Below are 19,792 nucleotides of genomic sequence, written 5' to 3' on the forward strand. Positions count from 1 at the left end.
CTAGAAATGTACAATCTCCTGAGGCTGAATCAGAAAGAAATAAAAGATATGAATAGGCCAATTACCAGTAATGAAATCGAATCAGTAATAATAATCTCCCAACAAACAGAAATCCAGGACCAGATGGCTTCACAGGTGAATTCTACCAAATGTCTGGAAAAGAGTTAACACCTATCCTTCTGAAACTATTCCAAAAACTGAACAGAAAGGAGTATTTCTGAATTCATTCTGCAAGGCCAACATCACCTTGATACCAAAACCAGACAAAAGCACCATAAAAAAAAAGAAAATTACAGGATGATATCACTGATGAGCATAGATGCAAAAGTCCTCAACTAAGTATTAGCAAACCAAATTCAACAATACATTAAAAGGATCATACACTATGATCAGGTGGGATTTTTTTCCAGGGGTGCAAAGATATTTCAATATCTGCAAATCAATCAATGTGATATATCACATTAACAAACTGAAAAGTAAAAATCATGATTGTCTCAACAGATACAGGAGAAGCTTTTGACAAAATTCAGTATCTGTTCATGATGAAGACTCTCAACAAAGTGGGTATAGAAGGATCATACCTTAATATAAATAAAGGCCACATGTGAAAATCTGACAGCCAACATCATACTCAATGGTGAAAGGCTGAAAGAAAGCATTTCCTCTAAGATCAGGAACAAGATAAGGATACACACTCTCATCACTTTTAGTCAACATAGTATTAGAAGCTCTAGCAACAGCAATCCAATAAGAAAAAGAAAAAGAATCCAAATTGGAAAGAAAGAAGTAAAACTGTCACTGTTAGCAAATGACATGATACTATATACAGAAAACCCTAAAGATGCAACCAAAAATCTAATAGAACTAATAAGTGAATTCAGTAAAGTTGCAGGATACAAAATTAATATGTAGAAATCTGTTGCATTTCTATACACTAACAATGAACTATGGGAAAAGAGAAATAAAGAAAACAATTCTACTTACAACTACACTAAAAAGAATAAAATATGTAGGAATAAATCTAATCAAGGAGGTAAAAGTCCTGTAGTTGAAAAACTATAAGATGATGATGAAAGAATCTGAAGACAATACAAACAGATGGAAAGATATACCATGTTCATGGATTGGAACAATTAATATTGTTAAAATGACCATACAACCCAAGGCAATATACAGATTCAATGCAATCCCCATTGAAATACCAATGGCATTTTCACAGTCTAGAACAAACAATTCTAAAATTTGTGTGGAAATACAAAAGGCTCCAAATAGCCAAAATATTCTTGAGAAAGAACAACAAAGCTGGAGGTATCACACTTCCTGATTGCAAACTATACTACAAAGCTTCAGTAATCAAACCAGTAAGATACTGGCACAAAACTAGGCATGTAGATCAATGGAACAGAATAGAGAACCCAGAAATAAACCTAACATGCATGGTCAATTAATCTGTGACAAAGGAGGCAAGAATATACAATGGGGAAAAGAAATCTCTTCAATAAATGGTGCTGGAAAAACTGTACAGTTATATGTAAAAGAATAAAATTGGAACATTTGCTCACACCATACACAAAAATAAAATCAAAGTGGATTAAAAACTTAAATGTAAGACCTGAAAACATAAAATCCCCAGAAGAAAATATAAGCAGTACACTCTTTGACATCAGTCATAGCAATATTTTTTTTGATACGTCTTCTCAGACAAGGGAAACAAATTAAAAAATAAACACATGGGAATACATCAAACTAAAAAGCTTTTGCACAGCAAAGGAAATCATCAACAAAATGAAAATGCCAGCTACTGTATGGGAGAAAATATTTGCAAACAATATACCAGATAAGGAGTTAATATCCAAAATATACAAAGAACTCATACAACTCAACATCAAAAAAATAAACAATGCAATTAAAAAATGGGCTGAGGATCTGAATAGGCATTTTTCCAAAAAAGACATACAGATGGCCAACAGATATGTGGGAAGATGCTCAACATCACTAATTATCAGAGAAATGCAAACAAAAACCACTGGGATATTGTCTCAAACCTGTCAGAATGGCTATTATCAAAAAGCCAAAAAATAACAAGTATTGGTGAGGATGTGGAGAAAAGGGACCCCTTGTGCACTGTTGGTGGGAATGTAAATTGGTGCAGCCAATATGGAAAACTGTATCCTGGTTCCCCCCAAATTAAAAATAGAACCACCATATAATCCAGCAATTCCCCTTCTAGGTATTTTTCAGAAAAACAAAGCAAAAATAAAAACACTAATTCAAAAAGATACATGCACCCTGATGTTCATAGCAGCATTATTCATATATGACAATATGCCAGCATATGCCAACATATGGCAGCAACCTAAGTGCTGCCCATCTATAGATGACTGGATAAAGAAGATGTGATTATATATATGTGTGTACACATATATACACACATACACAATAGAACATTACTCAGCCATAAAAAGGAATGAAATCTTTCCATTTGTGACAACATAGATGGACACAGAGGGTATTATGCTAAGTGCAATAAGTCAGACAGAGAAAGACAAATAACATATGATTTCACTTGTATGCAGAATCTAAAAAACAAAACAAATGAACAATCATAACAAAACAGAAACAGAGTCACAGATACAGAAAACAAACCAGTGGTTGCCAAAGGGGAGTGGGGTAGGGGGATGAGTGAAACAAGTGAGGGAGATTAAGAGGTACAAACTTCCAGCAGCAAAATACCTGAGTCGGGGATGAAATGTACAGGATGGGATGTAGTCAACAACTATGGCGTAACTGTATGATGACAGGTAATAATTAGACTTACTGTGGTGATCACTTTGTAATGTATAAAAATATTCAATCACTACGCTGTGCACGTGGAACTAATGAAGGGTCACAGGTCAATTACACATTAAAAAACAAACTCATGACATACAGGCTTTTTAACACTAAGAGAAAAAAAATCCATCACTTTGTTGTACTATTTACCCTTACCAAGATTGGTAACAATCCATCACCTTTACTAGAAAAATAACTCAGACTTCATGCTTTACTAAAAACAGGTCAATAATGTCTTCCTTGCAAACAAAAGACAGCAAACCATTGTAGGATTAAAAGTAATTCTCAAGCTTTTTCTTCATCGGTTTCTGAATAAAAAGTTTTGCCAGTGTTCCAATGCCCGAATAGCATCAAGAAATTTGTTTTAGATGAACAGTTTTGTGAGCCACCCCAGGTAATATAGGTTATTTCATTGTCTAGTCTAGAAATGTGAAATTCTAAAACCATGGGGCAATCGTTTGGTATTTTACACCTTAAAATGATGGTTTATTCAAACAATTGGTTAGAATCACTATAAATTAAATAAAATTTCATTTGATAGAAAAAAATCTTGACCTCGAGTGGGATGGTAGGTGATGATGTTGAGAGATCCCGGGGCTGGACAGGGCGCAGCAGGACTCGCCTCGACGCCCCCATAGAGCTGTCAGGGAGCAGAGGTGCAAAGAGGTATGGGATTTATCACGAGCACCTGGACTGAAACCTCAGTCAGACAGGAGAGCATCTGGAAGGCTTCTGACTGCCAGTTCCCTGCTCCTCCTAAGGTGGTAGGGGCTGCCGCCACGTCTCAGATGCAGCAAATCAAATGCCAGGTGCAGGGAGACAGAGGGTAAGACCACTCACCTCAAACAGTGGCCCAAAGCAAGGCTCACGCTCTAGAGGGAGAACGAGCATCATCACTGCATTTTAAGGGCCGCGGTCTCAGGGAGGGTGGTTCGGGGTGGAGCCCAAATCCAAGATTTCGATTCAGGAAAGCTAACGGAGGAGCGGAAGTACTCAGGCAGAGAGTGTTTTTATTCTACCCACCTCACCTCCTTAGAGTGGGAGGTGAACAGTAAAAAGTGCATTTATTTAAAAAGCAAAAGAATTCCAAGACAGTAAGCCGAGCCCCCACCTGTGATGGGAGTGGGCAGATCATCAAGTCGTGGTTACTTCACATGATCCTGGACAAGTGCCTCTGATGCCTGAGGGGGAGACCTCTGTAGCTAACCCCTCCCCTCTTTTCTCTCATCGGTGATTCAGAACCATAAGGTCACTTTCTCTGATGGCTGTCTCCCGTGCACCAGGCTGCAGGGCAGTCCCAGACGAAGGTTCGGCACCTAGATGGGGGTCAGGGAGCTGGGGCCGTGATTCAGGGATGATGCTGTTGGGGACTTGGGGGCCTCCGTTCGAATGTGAGGCAAAAGGGCTACACAGTGTGGGCCATGTCTGGGGAGCTGATGCAGAAGTCTTCCTGGAAGCAGATGATACGGGGGAAGGGGGTGTGTGTCTGGTGGGGGTGGGGATCCTGTATTGCTGGTGATGCTGATGGCCTTGCCCACCCAAAGCAGGACAAGGAGAGCCCCATCTGGCCGCCGGGGTAGTGCGCGCAGAGGAGAGCACAACGGAGAGCACCGCTCGGTGGCCTCCCCGCCCTGGGTGTCCCGGCTGCCCTGAGGAGCCTGGCAGCCCCACCTGTGCCTTCGTCTGCCGCTATGTGTCCTCTACGGCTCCTGGACTGGCGGCCCCACGGCCGGCTCCCCCACGGGCTGCACGGCCTCTTGCACGTAGACGATGAACTCCGAGGCCTCCCCGCCCTGCGTGTAGACAGTTACCGTCTCGATGCCCTCCACGTCGTCGGAGGACACCACCAGGTGATGCTGCTCGGCCAGCCCCACAGAGGCCTGCTGGAGGGTCTCCTGGATCATGACCGTGTGGTTGGAGCTGGGCTCCTCGTCGGTGACCTGTGGGAGGGCGAGAGAGAGGTCACACGGGCCCCACCTCCAGGCCCGACCGCGACAGCAGAGTCACAGCTACTGCCTACAAAGCGCCTCATCCGATCCAGGAGCCTGTCCTCGCTGCACAGGCATCTCAGCCGCGCTCCGGCTGCTCTCACCCCGGCTCGTGGAGGAGGGGAGTGAAGCTCACGACTGCAAAGCTGCAAGGCCAGGGGCCCCCGCGGTGGCTAACGGGGCTCAAGTTTACCCCCAAAGCCCAGGCTCTTCTCCTGACACCAAGCTGCCTCCCCACAACCGTGTTGTGGGTTGAGGGGAGAAAGGGGGTGCTCCTGGAAACCCACAGCCGGCGCACTGGGTGGTGAGTGGGGACTACTTTACGTGGGGTTACCTGTCTCCCCACACCCGCTGGGAGCTCAGCTCTCCGTGTGAAGGTCGGCACCACACTAGGCAGGAACGGATGCCCTTGTAAGACTGCTTTTCCCCAGGGGTTCTCCGTCAACACTGCTGCCTCAGACTTTCAGAGGGGCGCCTGCTGATAGAAACTCGCTGCCCCAGGGCTGGGCGGGAGAGTCTCAGAGCATCTGTCAGCGGAGGGAGCCTGCTGGGCTGGCCTTTCTCTGCAGCTCCAAGGCAGATTCCAGACAAGGCCACACTCCAGCTGGCACCAGAGCCCCAGGTCCCTGACTCTGGGTTCTGTTCTGTTTTACAACTGCCTTGGATCTCGAGAGGAGAAATCACAGAAGTAAGGTGGGGAAGATTTAGAAAGAGCTGAGACCCTAAGATCTGTGAAGATGACTGAAGGGTCAGAAAGCCAGCCCAGGGGGAAGGCAAAGGGGCCTGGAATTGCTGAGCTGGGGGACGAGAGAGCCCTCGGACGTGGGGAGGGATGTCAGAGAGACAGGCCTTTCCAAGGGGGTCTGAGTGGCGAGGTGGAACGTGAGCGTTGGTCGGGGTGAACTCAAGTCCAGGGACTGTCCTCAGCTGGTGTCATGTGGCAGAGACTGAAGAGATTACGTGCCACAGATCAAAAGGGCTAAATTATTACTCTTTACGCACCCCAATCAGCTTATGGCTGGCTGTGCAGCTCTCAACCGTTTTCTTTGTTCAAAATGATCACTCTAGTAGTTTAATCTATTAGCACAGGCTTAAAATTGTCCTCACAGTGGAAATAATATGGCTTCACGGCGTCATCATCCCCTGAGATGGGTACTCTGCTTTCCCCAAATGCTCTAACACATCTTCCAGATAAATTATCAGCAGCACAGAGAGCTTAATGGGAAACCTTAACCCACAGGACTCTGCAAATTATTCTCTAAATCAGGCTCTGAGTTCTGCGGTCCTGCCCACCTCAAGCGTTCCAGAACCCTGACTGGAAGGCTTGTCGGACCCAGGCACGCTGTGGTCTCTCTTCACGCTGAAGGGCAGCTTCCCAGCAAGACCCCAGCCCCTCCACGGGCTCCGCGAGCCCTCCCGCACCACTCGCCAGGCAAACGCCGACGGGCCCTGGGCTGTGGGCCAGTGCACCGGCCTCACTGGTCCCGCCTTTTCCGTGCTCTCCCCCCGCCCCCGTCCAGCTTTCTCCCCCTTCTCCAGGTCCCCCCACCACTTTCTGGGTAAAAACTGTTCCTAGCAGGTTGTGCTTTCTCCCTCCCAAGATTCAAGAAACTCCCCAGAAGCGCCCCAGCTGGGGGAGCCCCCCTTAAGGAAGAGGGGTTCCCCGTGCTCACGCAGGGTACCCAGAGCCCCTGCAGGGCCCTCTGCCCGGTCCTGTGTTACAGCCCGTCTCTGCCCCGGTCTCCCTGCTAAACCGACCACCTCTGGAGAGCGAGGACGAGCCCCTCCGTCCCAGCGCAGCGCCTGGTCTCCGCAGGCCCGCCAGGGGCACTGGTGTACCCCTCGCACTATTCCCCGGTAGAGCCTGGAAGTGCTGACAGAACACTGGGCAGCCTCCCCCGCTCCAGCCTGGCTGCTGCGTCCTTGTTTCAGTCTCAGACAAACCCATCCAGCTGACGTGGAGGCAGGGAGGAGGCAAGCTGTCCACAGAGAGGCCCCTTTGGCTCCAAAAGTCCTAAAGGTCCATCCTCATATTATACAGGAGAGGCGCGGCGCTCAGACAGGAAAGAATCCAGAGGCCGGACCTTCTGACTTTTGGTCTGAGAACTCCCCAGGGCACGGCTTCAGGCCACCTAACCTGCGCCTGTATCCCTCTCTCCCCTCCTCATGCTTCCTTCACACTCCTTCCATTTGCGTCTTGTGACACTCCTGCTCCCTTGTGTTACTGTCACATCCCACAGTGACTGTAACAGGTGGGCCCTCGGCAGTTAGCAGAGTGTTCTCAGGTCCCTTAGCTCATTTAATTCTCCAGCAGCCCCGTGAGGAAGGCCAGGTGGGGCGGACTGCAACCCATCTTTTTGAGAAGTGGTGGTTCAGAGAGTTCATGAGACCCTACTGCTAATAGCAGGTGATTCTGGAATCTGAAGCCAGGTAAGACCCTCCGAGGCCTCCAGTTTTTCTCACTCCCTCTGTTTAATAGTCGGTGGTCTCCTGTAACCGCCAAGATGACGGGCCCACACCCCCCTGGTGTGAGGGACGAGATCTCTCTGCCCTGGCCCCGCCCGCCCCCTCCCTCTGCTCTCATCTTCGGTTTCTGAGGGCACACGTGCTCTCTCTTGCCCCTGAATTTCTGCCCTTGCTGCTCCACCTGCCTGAAGCCCCCACCCATCACCTTTCCCTGGAGAACACGGGCCGAGCCCTCTCGTCCAGGGAGCCCTATGCGCCCTGAGCTACCCAGCCCAGAGACCCCACTCAGAGCCTGGAGACAGCAGGCAGCCCACAGTGAACCCCCGCTTCCTGGATGAGTCCCCAGGGTAGAGAGTGCAGACTGAAGTCTCCTAAGAAACATGCTAACCTTACCCAAAACCACAAATAAAGCTGGCTGGACGCACAGGTGCCAGTTAGACGGTACTGGTCACTGGGAGAAGCCACGGGCAGTGACCCCCCAGAAGCCCGTGTCTCTCAGACACGTGAGGTCACTGAGGGCAGCCACCACAGCCTCCGTGCACCCTCCATGGCACTAAAGGTTCTGTTCTCGGTACAGAACCAGGGCCGGGGCCCTTGTCCTGGTTCAGGTACCGCCATGCCCGTGGCTACAGGCGCCGCCAGGTGTCACAGTGCCCCCCCTGACCAAGGCGGCTAAGGGGCAGTTGGGACGTGAATGGGGTCGGCCTGAATCCCAGCCTGTGCGCCTCTGCTCCATGACACCACCTCGCAAATACACAGAGGGTCACGTCATCCCAGACACAGAAGCTGAGCGCCTACCACGTGCCCTAAAAACTTGGTGGTGAAAAGGCAGCACATAACTGCAAAGGCCCTACTGTGTATCCCACACTTGGCACCAGCCCCTCCGGTGTCCGCGCCCGGCCAGACCCCGCATGCCTGGAGCCGCCGCCTGGGCTCAGCGCCCTCCCGGCCTCCGTGGTCCTCTCCCCAGAGAGCCTGTCCTGCCGCGGGGCTCCTCCTGTGACCTGCCCCGCTCAGAGCCCATCCCGGGTTGGATTGTCCCTCTGCTCCTCCCTCACTCCCTTCAGGCTCCTGCTCCAGAGTCACTACATCCAACGGGACCTCCCTGAGCCCCGAGCAGAAGCAGCCGCCTTGGGCACCCGCTGGTCTCTCCTGCCCGCTGCACTGTTGCCCCTTGAAGTTGTATCACCTGTTTATCGATCTGCTCATCATTGTGAGCTACATGAAGGCAGGGACCCGGGCCGTGTTTATGCCACTTTATTTCCAGCACCTATGATATGGCCTGGCACAAGGAGAGTGTCCAGCAAGTCCCCCCCGACAGATGGCGCGTCTGGTACCACGCTCACCAGCACGAAGGGGGCATTGGCACTCTCCGTGGGCGTCTGTGTGCTGCGCGACCACAGGCCGTTTTTCTCTTCTTTCTAAACTTTTTCTGTTGCCTAAGTTTTCACATAATATAATCCTTTAATATTTGGGGGAAATGAAGCAAAAAGTAAGATAGGAAAAAAGAAAAGGGAAGAAGAAAAAGGCAGAGTTGCTTCTTCCAAATGCCACGAGGTGTTCCGGCTGAGAAAACATTTTCTCCCAAAAGCACAGGAAGGCCACCAGCCCTGTGCTGGGCACGGAGGGGGCGCTTTAAAAAACTGCAGAAAAACTGAACTCTCTGGGGGAAGTGGGGAGCATGACTCAGTGGTAGAGCGCATGCTTAGCATGCATGAGGTTCTGGGTTCAATCCCCAGTACTGCCATTAAAAAATAAATTTAAAAAATTAAAAAAGATTGAAAATGTCTAAATCATGAAAAATTAAAAAAAAAAAAAAAAAAAAAAAAAAAAGAACTTTCCAGAGCAGCCCTTTGGTGGGGAGGGGAGAGGAGGGCGGGCACTCAGCCTACACCAGCAGGAAATGAGGGAGGAGGTTCTAAGCCAGGATTTTCCTCTGTGTTTGGCACCAGCAGGAATGAGAGCGCGTCGCTGTGGGCAGCGTCCCCGCAGGAGGGGCTGCAGACACTGGATCGAGGTCTGGTTTCAGAGGGACCGCACAGCGTAAACTGCTGCTTGATAGGGTCCTCACACGCAGTCAGGCTCCTGGGAGCATCACCTGATGACGACGGCAAACAGGCAGGCCGGCGAAGGTTCCCGCGGCCAAAAGTGATGGGCAGACAAGGCCAAGAGATGGACACTGAACAAGCTTTGAGATGAGGAACAGGTCTGGGGGGCTGGTGCTTGCTCTGGGCTGCTGCGCGGGAAAGGTGCTGCCTCCGTTGGAGCAGGCGTCTGCGGTTACAAGCCATTAGCACTGGCTCTGCAAGACCGACAGACAGACAGTGGCCTCTGTGTGTGGACACCTCTGAATGGGGAGCCTTTTACTGAATAAGCCACCTGACAGGCCACCTACCTGCTCTCGCCTGTCCGATGCTGAGTTCCCATACACTTCAGATGCCCTCTCGGCACTTTCCTGTTCCACTGAGAATTTAGTATGTCAGACACTCTGCTGGAGGCTGGGAACAGGACCCTGGGCCGCCCACACTCCTGGTCCTGAAAGGACTTGCGGTCCAGTGGAGGGGCGGACAGGGCACTTATTCTGGACCCCCCGGGGCGGGGTGGGTGGGGAGCAGGCCGAGGTTTCCTGAAGGAGTGACGCTGGTCTTAAACACTGTAGGACTCCCAGGAATGTGGGAAGAATGTGAACATCTCCGAAGGTCCCTTCCACTGCAGAAGCTCTCAGGCTGCACCATATGGTGAGAGTTAGAGGTGCAGACCAGAATCCAAACACTCCCCAGACAACAGGGGTGAAAAAGGGCCCCGCAGTCCACTCTTCCAGGTGAAAAGCTCCCCGTGTGTGCGTAAGCTCTGGGGAGCGAGCTTTATTTTTTCCAGCAACTAGAGTTTCACCCACTGCTTTAATTATAACTAGGTGAGAGCTTCCTCCCGCATTCTTAAGGGGACCGCAGACCCACTTCACAAGGTTAATAAGTGAGCGCAGTTATTTTCATGACCCTGGGGGAGGTGTGCCGTTGTATTCGTTGGAAACAAAGGCAAGTGTCTGTACTATCCTCAGTTTATAGAGGAAAGAAAAGGTCTAAGTGAATGTGGTTTGTGAAAAAAAAAGCATCATAAATTCCCAACTCTAAATGTATGTACATATATATGGGGCAAAAAAATGGGGGATAAATATTATGTGCAAGAAACTTGCAGAAATGTCAAAAGATACTCACAGGCAGGAAGAAACCATTCCATACATCAATGAAGATTTAAAGCCTTTTAAAAAAGAAAGGCTGCGTGGGAAATGAGGGGGCCTCAGGCGAGGCAGGCATCTTTCATGAGAAGACGGCAAAATGCCTCCCTCTACTCTGTCTTTCTCTTGGTTATAAGGAGATAGCAGATTCCTTTCTTTTCTGGAAATAGAGTCCCCATAAACAGTCCAAAGCCCGGGCTGTAAAGACTGTTGGCTAAAAACAGTCACCAGCAGGCCCTGTGTGTGCGTCCTGGCTCTAGGAGACGCCGCGGGGTCCAGCCAGCCGGCGTTCGGCCGCCCTGCTGAGGCCCCAGACCACTGGGGAGCCCTCCGGCACAGAGTGGCCCTGTGCGCAGGGTCCCCGCCTGTGGGAGACAGGCAGGTCCAGCTCTCTCTGCAGTGACAGAGGAGCTTGGAAACAGGAAGAGAGGTGCCTCCCACTGGCCCCCAGCCGGTCCCAGGATGAGGATGAACGGGCGCGCACACTGGCCACACCGACTTAGCAGGCAGCCGGGGTTAGAAGCAGATGCCCGGGCAGCAAGAAGGGGGTGCACGTGGCGAGGACACCTTGTGTTTCTCAGGAGTCTAAGCACAGGTTAGAGTGGTCTCGATAATCGTGTGACTGAGGGAAAAAGAATCCTTCCTTGTACGCTGTAATGGCACGGGAGGGCAACGTGGTCTCCCTTAGCACGTGTGAGAGTGAAGGTGGGGCAGGAGTAGCAGGTGGCACTCACGATTGCTATGCGTGTCACCCCCTCCAGGGGCGGGTATCCCCACCGTCCCCACTCCCCACTGCCCCTGGGAGCTTAACTAGCACACCCCCTCCAAACAATGTTCACACAGCCCCTGGCTTACAGTAGGCGCTCCATACACGCCTGACTTGCATTATCTAGTGTGTGTCCCGGGAGATGTTTTACAGCTGAACAGAAACAAGCACTTTCGCAGGGAAGGGAAGGAGGCAGGCAGAGCCTCTGACCGCCTCTGAATATCTTCCGATATTTAGACAAGTTTATTGTGCCTACTGCTTTGCTTGGGGGACCTCTAAGCACATTAATTGAATTTCTATTCAGCGCCAGGCAGGCATCAGTCGGGGGCTCGGCACCCCTGTTAGGCACCGCGCACAGGGGGACGTGCTTCTCCTTAGAGCCTCGCTGCTGCCAGGTAGCCCGTGCACCTCCCTGGGTCAGCAGGGCTCCCTGTGCTGCTCTCACGGGAGCCCCCGCCACTGCAGTTGGAGAGCACCTCCCTCCACACGTGGCCCAGGAGCCGAGGCCTCCACCCTCCTGATGGTCACCAGATCCCCCAGCCCGACAGGCAGGTGCTGGACAGGGACGAGGGGTGTGATGGGCCCCGCCTGCCTCTGCCACCCCCAGGGGCCCTCTGTGTGCTGGGGTGGTGTGTGGCTCCTCTCCTCAGCTGATGCAGACACCCCACACTCCCACCCAACAATCTGTTTCCTCGAGCAGTTTCTCTCCGTCCTTTCACACAGATGACGCGCAGCCGCCGCAGGGCACAGGGGACAAGGGCCTGGAGCTGGCAGCTGGTCCTCCTGCCCTCCAGAGCTGCAGCCTCGCCTGAGGGAGAGAGACAGACTAAACTCCCAGGGACAGAGCATTTCTGAGTTCTGTTTAGAGAATGTTTATCATAATAAATCATAAACCACTTCAGTTACTCCTCCAACGCATCAAGGTAAGTTCATTTATGGCAAAGTGGGTCCAAGAACAGAACACGGACCTGTCACTCATGTTACTCTGAGCACCAATGCCGTGCTGACGTCCACCCTGTGCGCTGAGCTGGCTAAGATCCGCTGAAGCTCAGCGTGGACACCACGTCCTGCTCATCACCTGCACCATCTCCTTGTTACCTGTCCTCCCCTCTCAGAGGAGGAGGGTCTGCCAACCCTGACCCTCTGGTCGTCTTCCCTCTGCCTGGTCTCGGCCTGTGCCCCTTCCGGCTCAGAGCCCCTCACCCAACTCCCCACTCCTCTGGGCAAGTGGCCGTGTGTGCGATGCTCCTCAGCCTCCTCCGGGGGGTGACCCAGAATGTCCACCAGCTGCACACAGCACAGGGTCGGGGTGTCTCCAGCCACAAACACGTCGGTCTACATAATGCAGCGACACATTAACCTACCTGGACCAAGTCACAGGCTCTTCTACAAAGTACACGGTGTTTCACCCACCCTGGGACTCCCACTGCTGCACACAGGGCCTAGATGGCCGCATCGATGCCTGCCTGCTGAACAGAAGCTTCCAGAAGCAAAAAGAGTTATGGTTGAATTCTACGAGCCCAGACTGGGGTTAAGGAGCTACATCACTCCTATGAGAGGAGCTAAGATTTAATGAAGACTTAACCAGGGCCAGGCACTCTGCCACCTGCTTCGTTTGCATAATTGCATATAACCCACACATTAGCCCCTCGGGGTAGGTTCCCCATTTCACAGATGAAAAAAGAGGAGTTCAAAGAGGAGAAGAGCTTTGTCCCAGGTCACACACTGTTAAGTGAGGACGCAGGGTCAAACCCAGGCAGCCTGGCTCCCTTTGGGCCACTCGCTGTGCCACTGGCTGTGCTGAGAACTCCTTCTCCGGCCCCTGTGACCTGGCCTGGGTGACCCACAGAATGAGCCCCCAAGTGCTTTTCATCCAGGCAAGGTCTCCATCTCAGAGGCTGCAGCTCCCCTGGCAGGGCACCCACATGGCCAGAGATCACAAGGCTGCTCAGCTAAGTCCCACGCAGGGCCACCTCCCCCCCCAGCCCACCCAGGTCAGCTTCCCAGGTCTGACCCCCACTGGGGCTTCCGAAGGCCGGTGAAGTCTTTACGATGCGCCAGGCCCTGAGCCAAGTGCTGCAGACCCCAGAGACGAATGAGACCGGCCTCTGCTCTTACCAAGCCTCCAGCCTGATGGGAAGGAAAGGCATGTGAGCAAACAGGCTTCCTAAGATATGGCTGGTGGTACAGCCTCCAGGAACAGACGCCTGCCCTCAGCCCCCATTCTCCCCACCGCCTAGGCGGACGCCCACAGGTGGGAGCAGCAAGCAGCCCAGTGGGCTGGTGAAGATGCAGGGAGAGGCCAGGCCGCTGGGGGGACCAGGAGGCCAGGGTGAGGTCCTACTCTCAGTCTGTCAGAGACTTGCAAGTTACCGGAGGGCTTTAAGTGAGGTACGCTAGGATCTGATTCACATTTTGAAAAGATGGCTCTGTCTGAAAACTGGATCTTAGAGCAGCAGGAGGGAAAGTAAAGAGACAGGTGAAGAGCAAGGTCTGTGACCAGGGAGGAAGGCTGACAGCCCAGAGCGAGCATCCACTACACACGCCAGTCACCCGGGGACCAGGGACGACACTGTCTAATTCAGCAGGGGAGCCAGACATTCTGAGTCCCTAACAAGCCCCCTGATGCAGATGCTGCTGGCCTGGGACAGCACTTTGCGTAGCAAGGGCTTGATGGAGGTGGCGACAGGGGACTATTTCAGGTGTGCTGTGAAGGGAGAGCCCACAGCAAGGAGAGAACCTGCTGACAGAGCAGGTCTGGGGCTGAGAGAGATGGCGGCGGGAAGACAGCTGCCCTGCAGCTGGAGTGGCGAGGGTGCATCTACTGGACAGGGAACCTGGATGGAGAGCGGGCGGGGGAAGATGTGGAGTCCACAGCTCCTGTTTAGGGGAACTCCTCTGGCCAGGAGGGAGCCTGCTGCCCCAGCAGGAACGGAGACAAGAACCAGCCTGCAGCAGCACCGCCCTGGGCCGAACCCAGGGGAGGCCGGGACCAGACCCCTTCAGCTGGGGCTCACAGCTCGCTCCTCCCATCAGGTTGTCATAGCCCAGCCTTTGCCCCAAACCTGAAGCAGACAGTGATCTCAGCCAGCAAGGTGAGGCTGCAGAGAGGAGAGGGAACTCCTGCCTTGGCTGAAGACACAGATTAGGAAACAGGCACTCGAGCAAACAGAAATAAACACAACAGTGTTAAAACTCAAATACCGTGGAATCTGGCAAATCGCATCAACCAAGCTGCAGCTTCTTGGGGCCCAACAGGAAAACTGGGTCTTAAGGAAAGGAAAAGAGAAGTGAGCTTCAAGAGATGGACATCTTCAGGTCGGGTGAAGATGTTTCATATGAAAAAGAGTGTGAGAATGGATTAGGAAAAAAAGCCTTTATTCTCTATTTTTTCAGACAATTTCCCATAATGGCCACAGATATGTTATGGAACTTTCACTTTTAACATTTCACAAAGGAATGAAATGACATTTTCAGTCACTGCTATGGCATAAGAGGGCTCAGCAAGTCTTAGAAGAGCCACGAAAGGAAGGAGTTTTGAATATCAGCCATCAGAAGTTACACCAGAAACAGAAATCTCTGAAGGAAGTTTTATTTAAGACAAAGACAAAGAGAAGATTCCAGCAGCCAAGGGAGAGCTCAGGAAGGCTCACAAGGGACAAGAGTTGGCATTAAATGACAGGGAGAATAACCCACTGCCAAGACCCCGAATGAACTGTCTCGATCTAAGTGCTGGAGGTCACCGTCCAGTGACCGAGAAGAATGTGAAGCATGCAGATACTGGATGAGGCTACCTGTGTGTGTGATTAGGAGCTTGATGTAATTACAGCTGGCAGGGCCCCAGGATCAAATCAATTGTACTGCAAAGTCCTTTAGGCCGAAGCCAAACCTCACCAACCAAAACGTCTGGTTAAAACAGGTTCTCGTTGGAAGGGTTGGGATGAGAGGGAAAAGCAGAGAAAGGAGTCAGTGAGGCTTCAGTATTTACATAATGATCAAAAGGACGGGGAATTAAACAATAAAAGACGTCCATCTGGATTGCAGACATCTGCTCTACCCCAACAGGGACTCCAGAATTAGATCATGTGAGGGTCAGGGAGCACGGGGGACGCCTCTGCTCTCAGCCCTGCAAAGTGCAGCAAATGTGATCGCCTACGAAAGACGCGCGATTCCCTCGCACGGGCCTGCAAAGGCATCTGGGTCCACTGTGACTGTACTTGGATCACGGAGTCAGGGAGCATGGACGGGGTGTGACATTCTCATCACACAACGAGGACGGAGAGAAAACACGAACAGTCACGGATGACACAAACGGCAGTTACCACGAGTGCTTTCAAAACCACATGTACTCGTAACCTTCTGGGAAGATTCCTTAGATGAACCACAACAGCGGCAAAACCATGATAAAGGGAAGGTGGAGCAAATAATCCAGCGCTAGGGCTTCCTCACGGCGGAAAAGAATACAAATCTGCTGTTACAGGGCCTCTCACGCCCCCAGCAAGTGGTCTGAAGACAAGCGAGGTTCTGAGGGAGATGGGGGGACAGAGAGAAAAGGGCTGGTGGCTTTCCTGTTACTTCCATGCCTTCAGTGAAGTCAGGGAGAGGGGTGTTGACAGTGTGAGTCCCACGGTGCCTCGGTGGGAACAAGAGAAGGGCATTCCATTAACTCACCGGTTCTTTGAGCTTAAAAGGATAATAAAATGGGAAGGCTTCACCCAGTCCTTTCCGTGGGCAGGATAAGGACAGAGACCTCAATTCAGCCCCACTTTATTGCAATGCAGGTGGCCAAAATCTTCTATAATCTTTAGAGGATTACAAGGGAATCTGGTGTGAAAATGATTCTTCTGTGTTGCTGTGTTGTTAAATGACCAAATTAATGGAATGGAGTGACTAATTTTAAATGATAACAAAAATAAGGTTTTGTTCCCTCCCATAAGTCACCTTCAGATCCATCTCCCCATTATTTGCCACAAGTCCTACGAGACGGTCAATCCCTACCCCCGAGGGGCAAGAGGCCTGCTCCGGGCTCCCCTTCCAGGTGGACTATGAAGAGCGAGGCCCCTCTCAGGCCAGACCTGCCCCTGAGAAGTCCCTTCCGCAGAACAGCTTCTCCCCACCAGACGCCCCTGTGCAGATGGAAAGTGACAGGCTTTCCGGGGACCCCCTTACTCAGGGCCTTAAGTTAAAAACAGGACAGGCTGGACCCATGTTTCCCTGCAAACAGGCAACTGATGTACGTGGTTGGCCATATAAGTGGATTGCATTTCCTTACAAAAATAATGAACTGCAAATAACAGACAGAAATTCCAGGGTTGGCTGCCAACCAACACACGTCTTCCAGAGAACTGCCCCCGAAACTGCCTCAGACTATGTGCTGCAGGCTGGTGTTCAGGGAGGCTCTGAACTCCTCTCCTCCAGACCAACACGTCCGGACCTCACCCTCCAGCGCCAACCACCCCAGGGGATCTGCGGGAAGATGACAAAGGGCTCGGGGAAGCAGCCAGGAGAGGGGTTTTTGTTTTGTTTTAAACTAGCAGTTAAAGCATGTGGGAAGAACACTTGGGATTTTGAACAAGATGATGGCAGCCTTAATTCTGCACCACGCCCACCCGGCTGAGGGTATGGGGAGTGGGGAAGGGGACGGGGTGCCTGCAGGTCTCAGGTGGACTTCATTGCTCCTCCCTGGGGTTCCCTCCACTGGCGCGGGCTGCTGGCCTGGAAGCATCCAGCACATGGAGGGCAAACAACGAGCAGGGGAGGCAGTCCCGGGAGGCTCCGTAGAGCAGCAGGACCAGGACAGAGGCGCAGGCTCACTAGCAGAGTGTGTGCTCATCACAGTCCTGCGTTCCAGCTCCTCCACGGGAGGCAGAACAGTGAGGACCACGTGGTTGCTCTTGACCAGGGATGAGAGCGGAGCATCGGTACTCAGGGGAGGACCCCCGAGGGCCTGCATGGCTCTGTTTGCCTCTCCTCAAACTGTGACTCTTTACAGGACCTGCAAGGTGAGACTCATTCCTGAGCCCTGAAGGGAAATGTCAACTATGATAGAAATGAGGCTCTCCCCAAGTACGTGTGCTCCTGAGAAGCTGCCCCATCGCCCTGGAATCTGCAACTCAAAATCATCTCTATGACGACTGAGTATCTCAGTAAACAGCAACCTGGTCTAACAGGAACCTTCCACCGACAGACGCTGTCATACTCTGAGATGCACTATGTGGACATGTGTGATGGTTAATGTTATGTGTCACCTTGCCTGGGCCACGGGGTGCCCAGATATTTGGTCAAACATGACTCTGGGTGTTTACAGATGAGATTAACATTTAAAGGAACAGACCAAGTAAAGCAGGTTGCCCCTCCTAATGTGGACCTCGTCCAACCAGTCGAAGGCTGACTAGATCGAAAGGGCTGACTCTCCCTCAAATAAAATGGAATGCCTCCTGCCTGACTGCCTCCGAGGTGGACACTGGATTTTTCCTGCTCTTGGATTCCTGTGGAAACTTCAGCTCTTCCCGCATCTCAAGCCTGCTGGCTTTCAGACTGGAATTCACATCATCACACCATCAGCTCTCCTGGCTCTCAGGCCTTCAGACTTGGGCTGGAACCTACACCAACTGCTCTTGGGTCTCTGACTTGCTACCTGCAGGTCTTGAGACTTGTCAGCTTGTCAAGCTTCATCAGTGAGCCAAGTCCTTATTTTATACATATATACACACACATACATATATAATAAATATATATAATATAAAATACATACATAAATATGCAATGTAAAAAATATATATCCTAATTTTATATATATATCATACATAGAGAGAGACACACACATGTATAAACATACAAACACACACACATATATATCTACACACACACACACACACACACACACAGGCCCCATTGATTCTGCTGGTTCTGTTTCTCTGACTAACATGCTGTGTTTCCTCACAGGGGCTCAGCAGGGTAGGCATGATAACTAAGTCCCAGAGAAGCAGGCTCGACAAAGTGCGAGCCCCTGGACAGTGAGGGGGTGTCCTGGCCTGTTCACACAGGGCACGTGGACTGAAAGACTATTTTTTTTTAAAAAGCAACACGGATGAATGATCTGAGTCACTTTACCTGTGGCTCAGGAACCCTTCTCCCAGCCAGGGCCCCCTCCACCCGCAGAGGGTGGCACCCCACGATGCACCAGCCCCACCAACCACTGCTGTTCAGGGGTAAACGCTCAGCAGTTACAAGGAGTACTCAAATTTAACTCAAAAAGGCCCTAGATTATCATAAAGGCACCCTGTTGAGTCAGCCCGACCTTAAGAGGAAGACGCTGTGCAATTATAAGCTTTCCTCACTCTCCACAGACAGACACCCCAGGGAAGAGGAGGGGGGCACGGTGCAGCTGCTGACCTGGTGGACCCAGACATGGAGGCCACGACCAGTGTGCAGGGGTCTGGGAGAGCTTCAAGTTGCTCTGCTGAACGCCAAAAGGCCAGAATGCTCAGTGCAGACGCACTGCTTGGGTTCTGTGACTAAATGGAAGAACCTAGAAATTGTGATCTGTTAAAAATGCCAACGTGCCTTCAAGAGGGCAGCACAGGTCAGAGAGCCCACAGCAAAAGGACGTGAGGCTCAGAGAAGCGACGTGAAGCCGTGGGCTGCCTGGTCTCATCCTTTTTCTACTGGCCTTTGAGCTAAAGAGAGAGGCCAGGCTGGGGCACTTACCACCCCGTGGTGACAACAGAACATGTCATTTAACCTAAGCGGAGCCTCATCTGCCACCTCACCCTGTCTCCGGTCACCAGCACTGACCACCAGCTCCCGCTCCCACCTCAGCCTGGAACCCTGCCCCACCCACCTCCCAGCTACCCTCAAGACTCTGTTCAGACACCAGGGCGTCCACAAAGCCCTCCCTGCCCAGCACCTGCTCCCACCACAGACCCAGGTTCAAGCTGGGCCACTCCCCGTCCCCAGTGAGCCCCCAGCACTCTCGCCTGACCTCCCCGAAGCAGTCATTACTCTCCGCTGAAACTGCCTGTTTAAGGTCTGTGTTCTCCAGACCCCTTGACCAGTCCTGCTTATCTTTTTCCATCTCACCTCTAACGTACTACTTACTAACGTATTTATTACACGTGTGTGGACTAGCTCTTGCCCAAAGGTAGACTGTAACCTCCTCGACCGTACCGCTCATCCGTTCTGTCCCCTGCAATGCCCCCCGTGCTGGGAACAGCACCTGGAGGGTGGGAAGCTTGGGGGCTGTTTGTTGGATGAAAGAATAAACCACTTCCCTCACTAGACAATTTGCCCCTTGAGAGCAGGAGCTGTCTTAGCCCTGCAGCCCAGAGAGGCAGGCAGAATAATGCCCCCCACCCCACCCCCCGCCAAAGAGTGAGCGTCCTCGTCCCCAGACCTGAGAGCGGTTCTCACGTGGGCGTGAGCTGACGTGCCTGGGCTGATGACCCTGAGACGGGGAGATCATCCTGGATTATCCGGACAGGCCCAGTGTAGGTACAAGGTCGC

The 19,792-nt window shown here is 51.7% G+C and overlaps 1 protein-coding gene across 5 annotated transcripts in view; it reads right to left on the bottom strand.

Moving 5' to 3' along the window:
• Positions 1–1,656: 1,656 nt before the first annotated feature.
• Positions 1,657–19,792, bottom strand: part of ZFAT (zinc finger and AT-hook domain containing) — a 139,684-nt gene continuing 121,548 nt past the window's right edge. For all 5 annotated transcript variants that reach the window (XM_074353115.1, XM_074353116.1, XM_074353117.1 and 2 more), the window contains one exon: positions 1,657–4,772. In XM_074353115.1, coding sequence (XP_074209216.1) covers positions 4,533–4,772 — 240 coding nt within the window. In that variant the 3' untranslated portion in view covers positions 1,657–4,532. The remainder of the gene's footprint in view (positions 4,773–19,792) is intronic.

The sequence above is a fragment of the Camelus bactrianus genome, chromosome 25 (genome assembly GCF_048773025.1).
Source record: "Camelus bactrianus isolate YW-2024 breed Bactrian camel chromosome 25, ASM4877302v1, whole genome shotgun sequence".
In the NCBI taxonomy this organism is placed as follows: Eukaryota; Metazoa; Chordata; class Mammalia; order Artiodactyla; family Camelidae; genus Camelus; species Camelus bactrianus.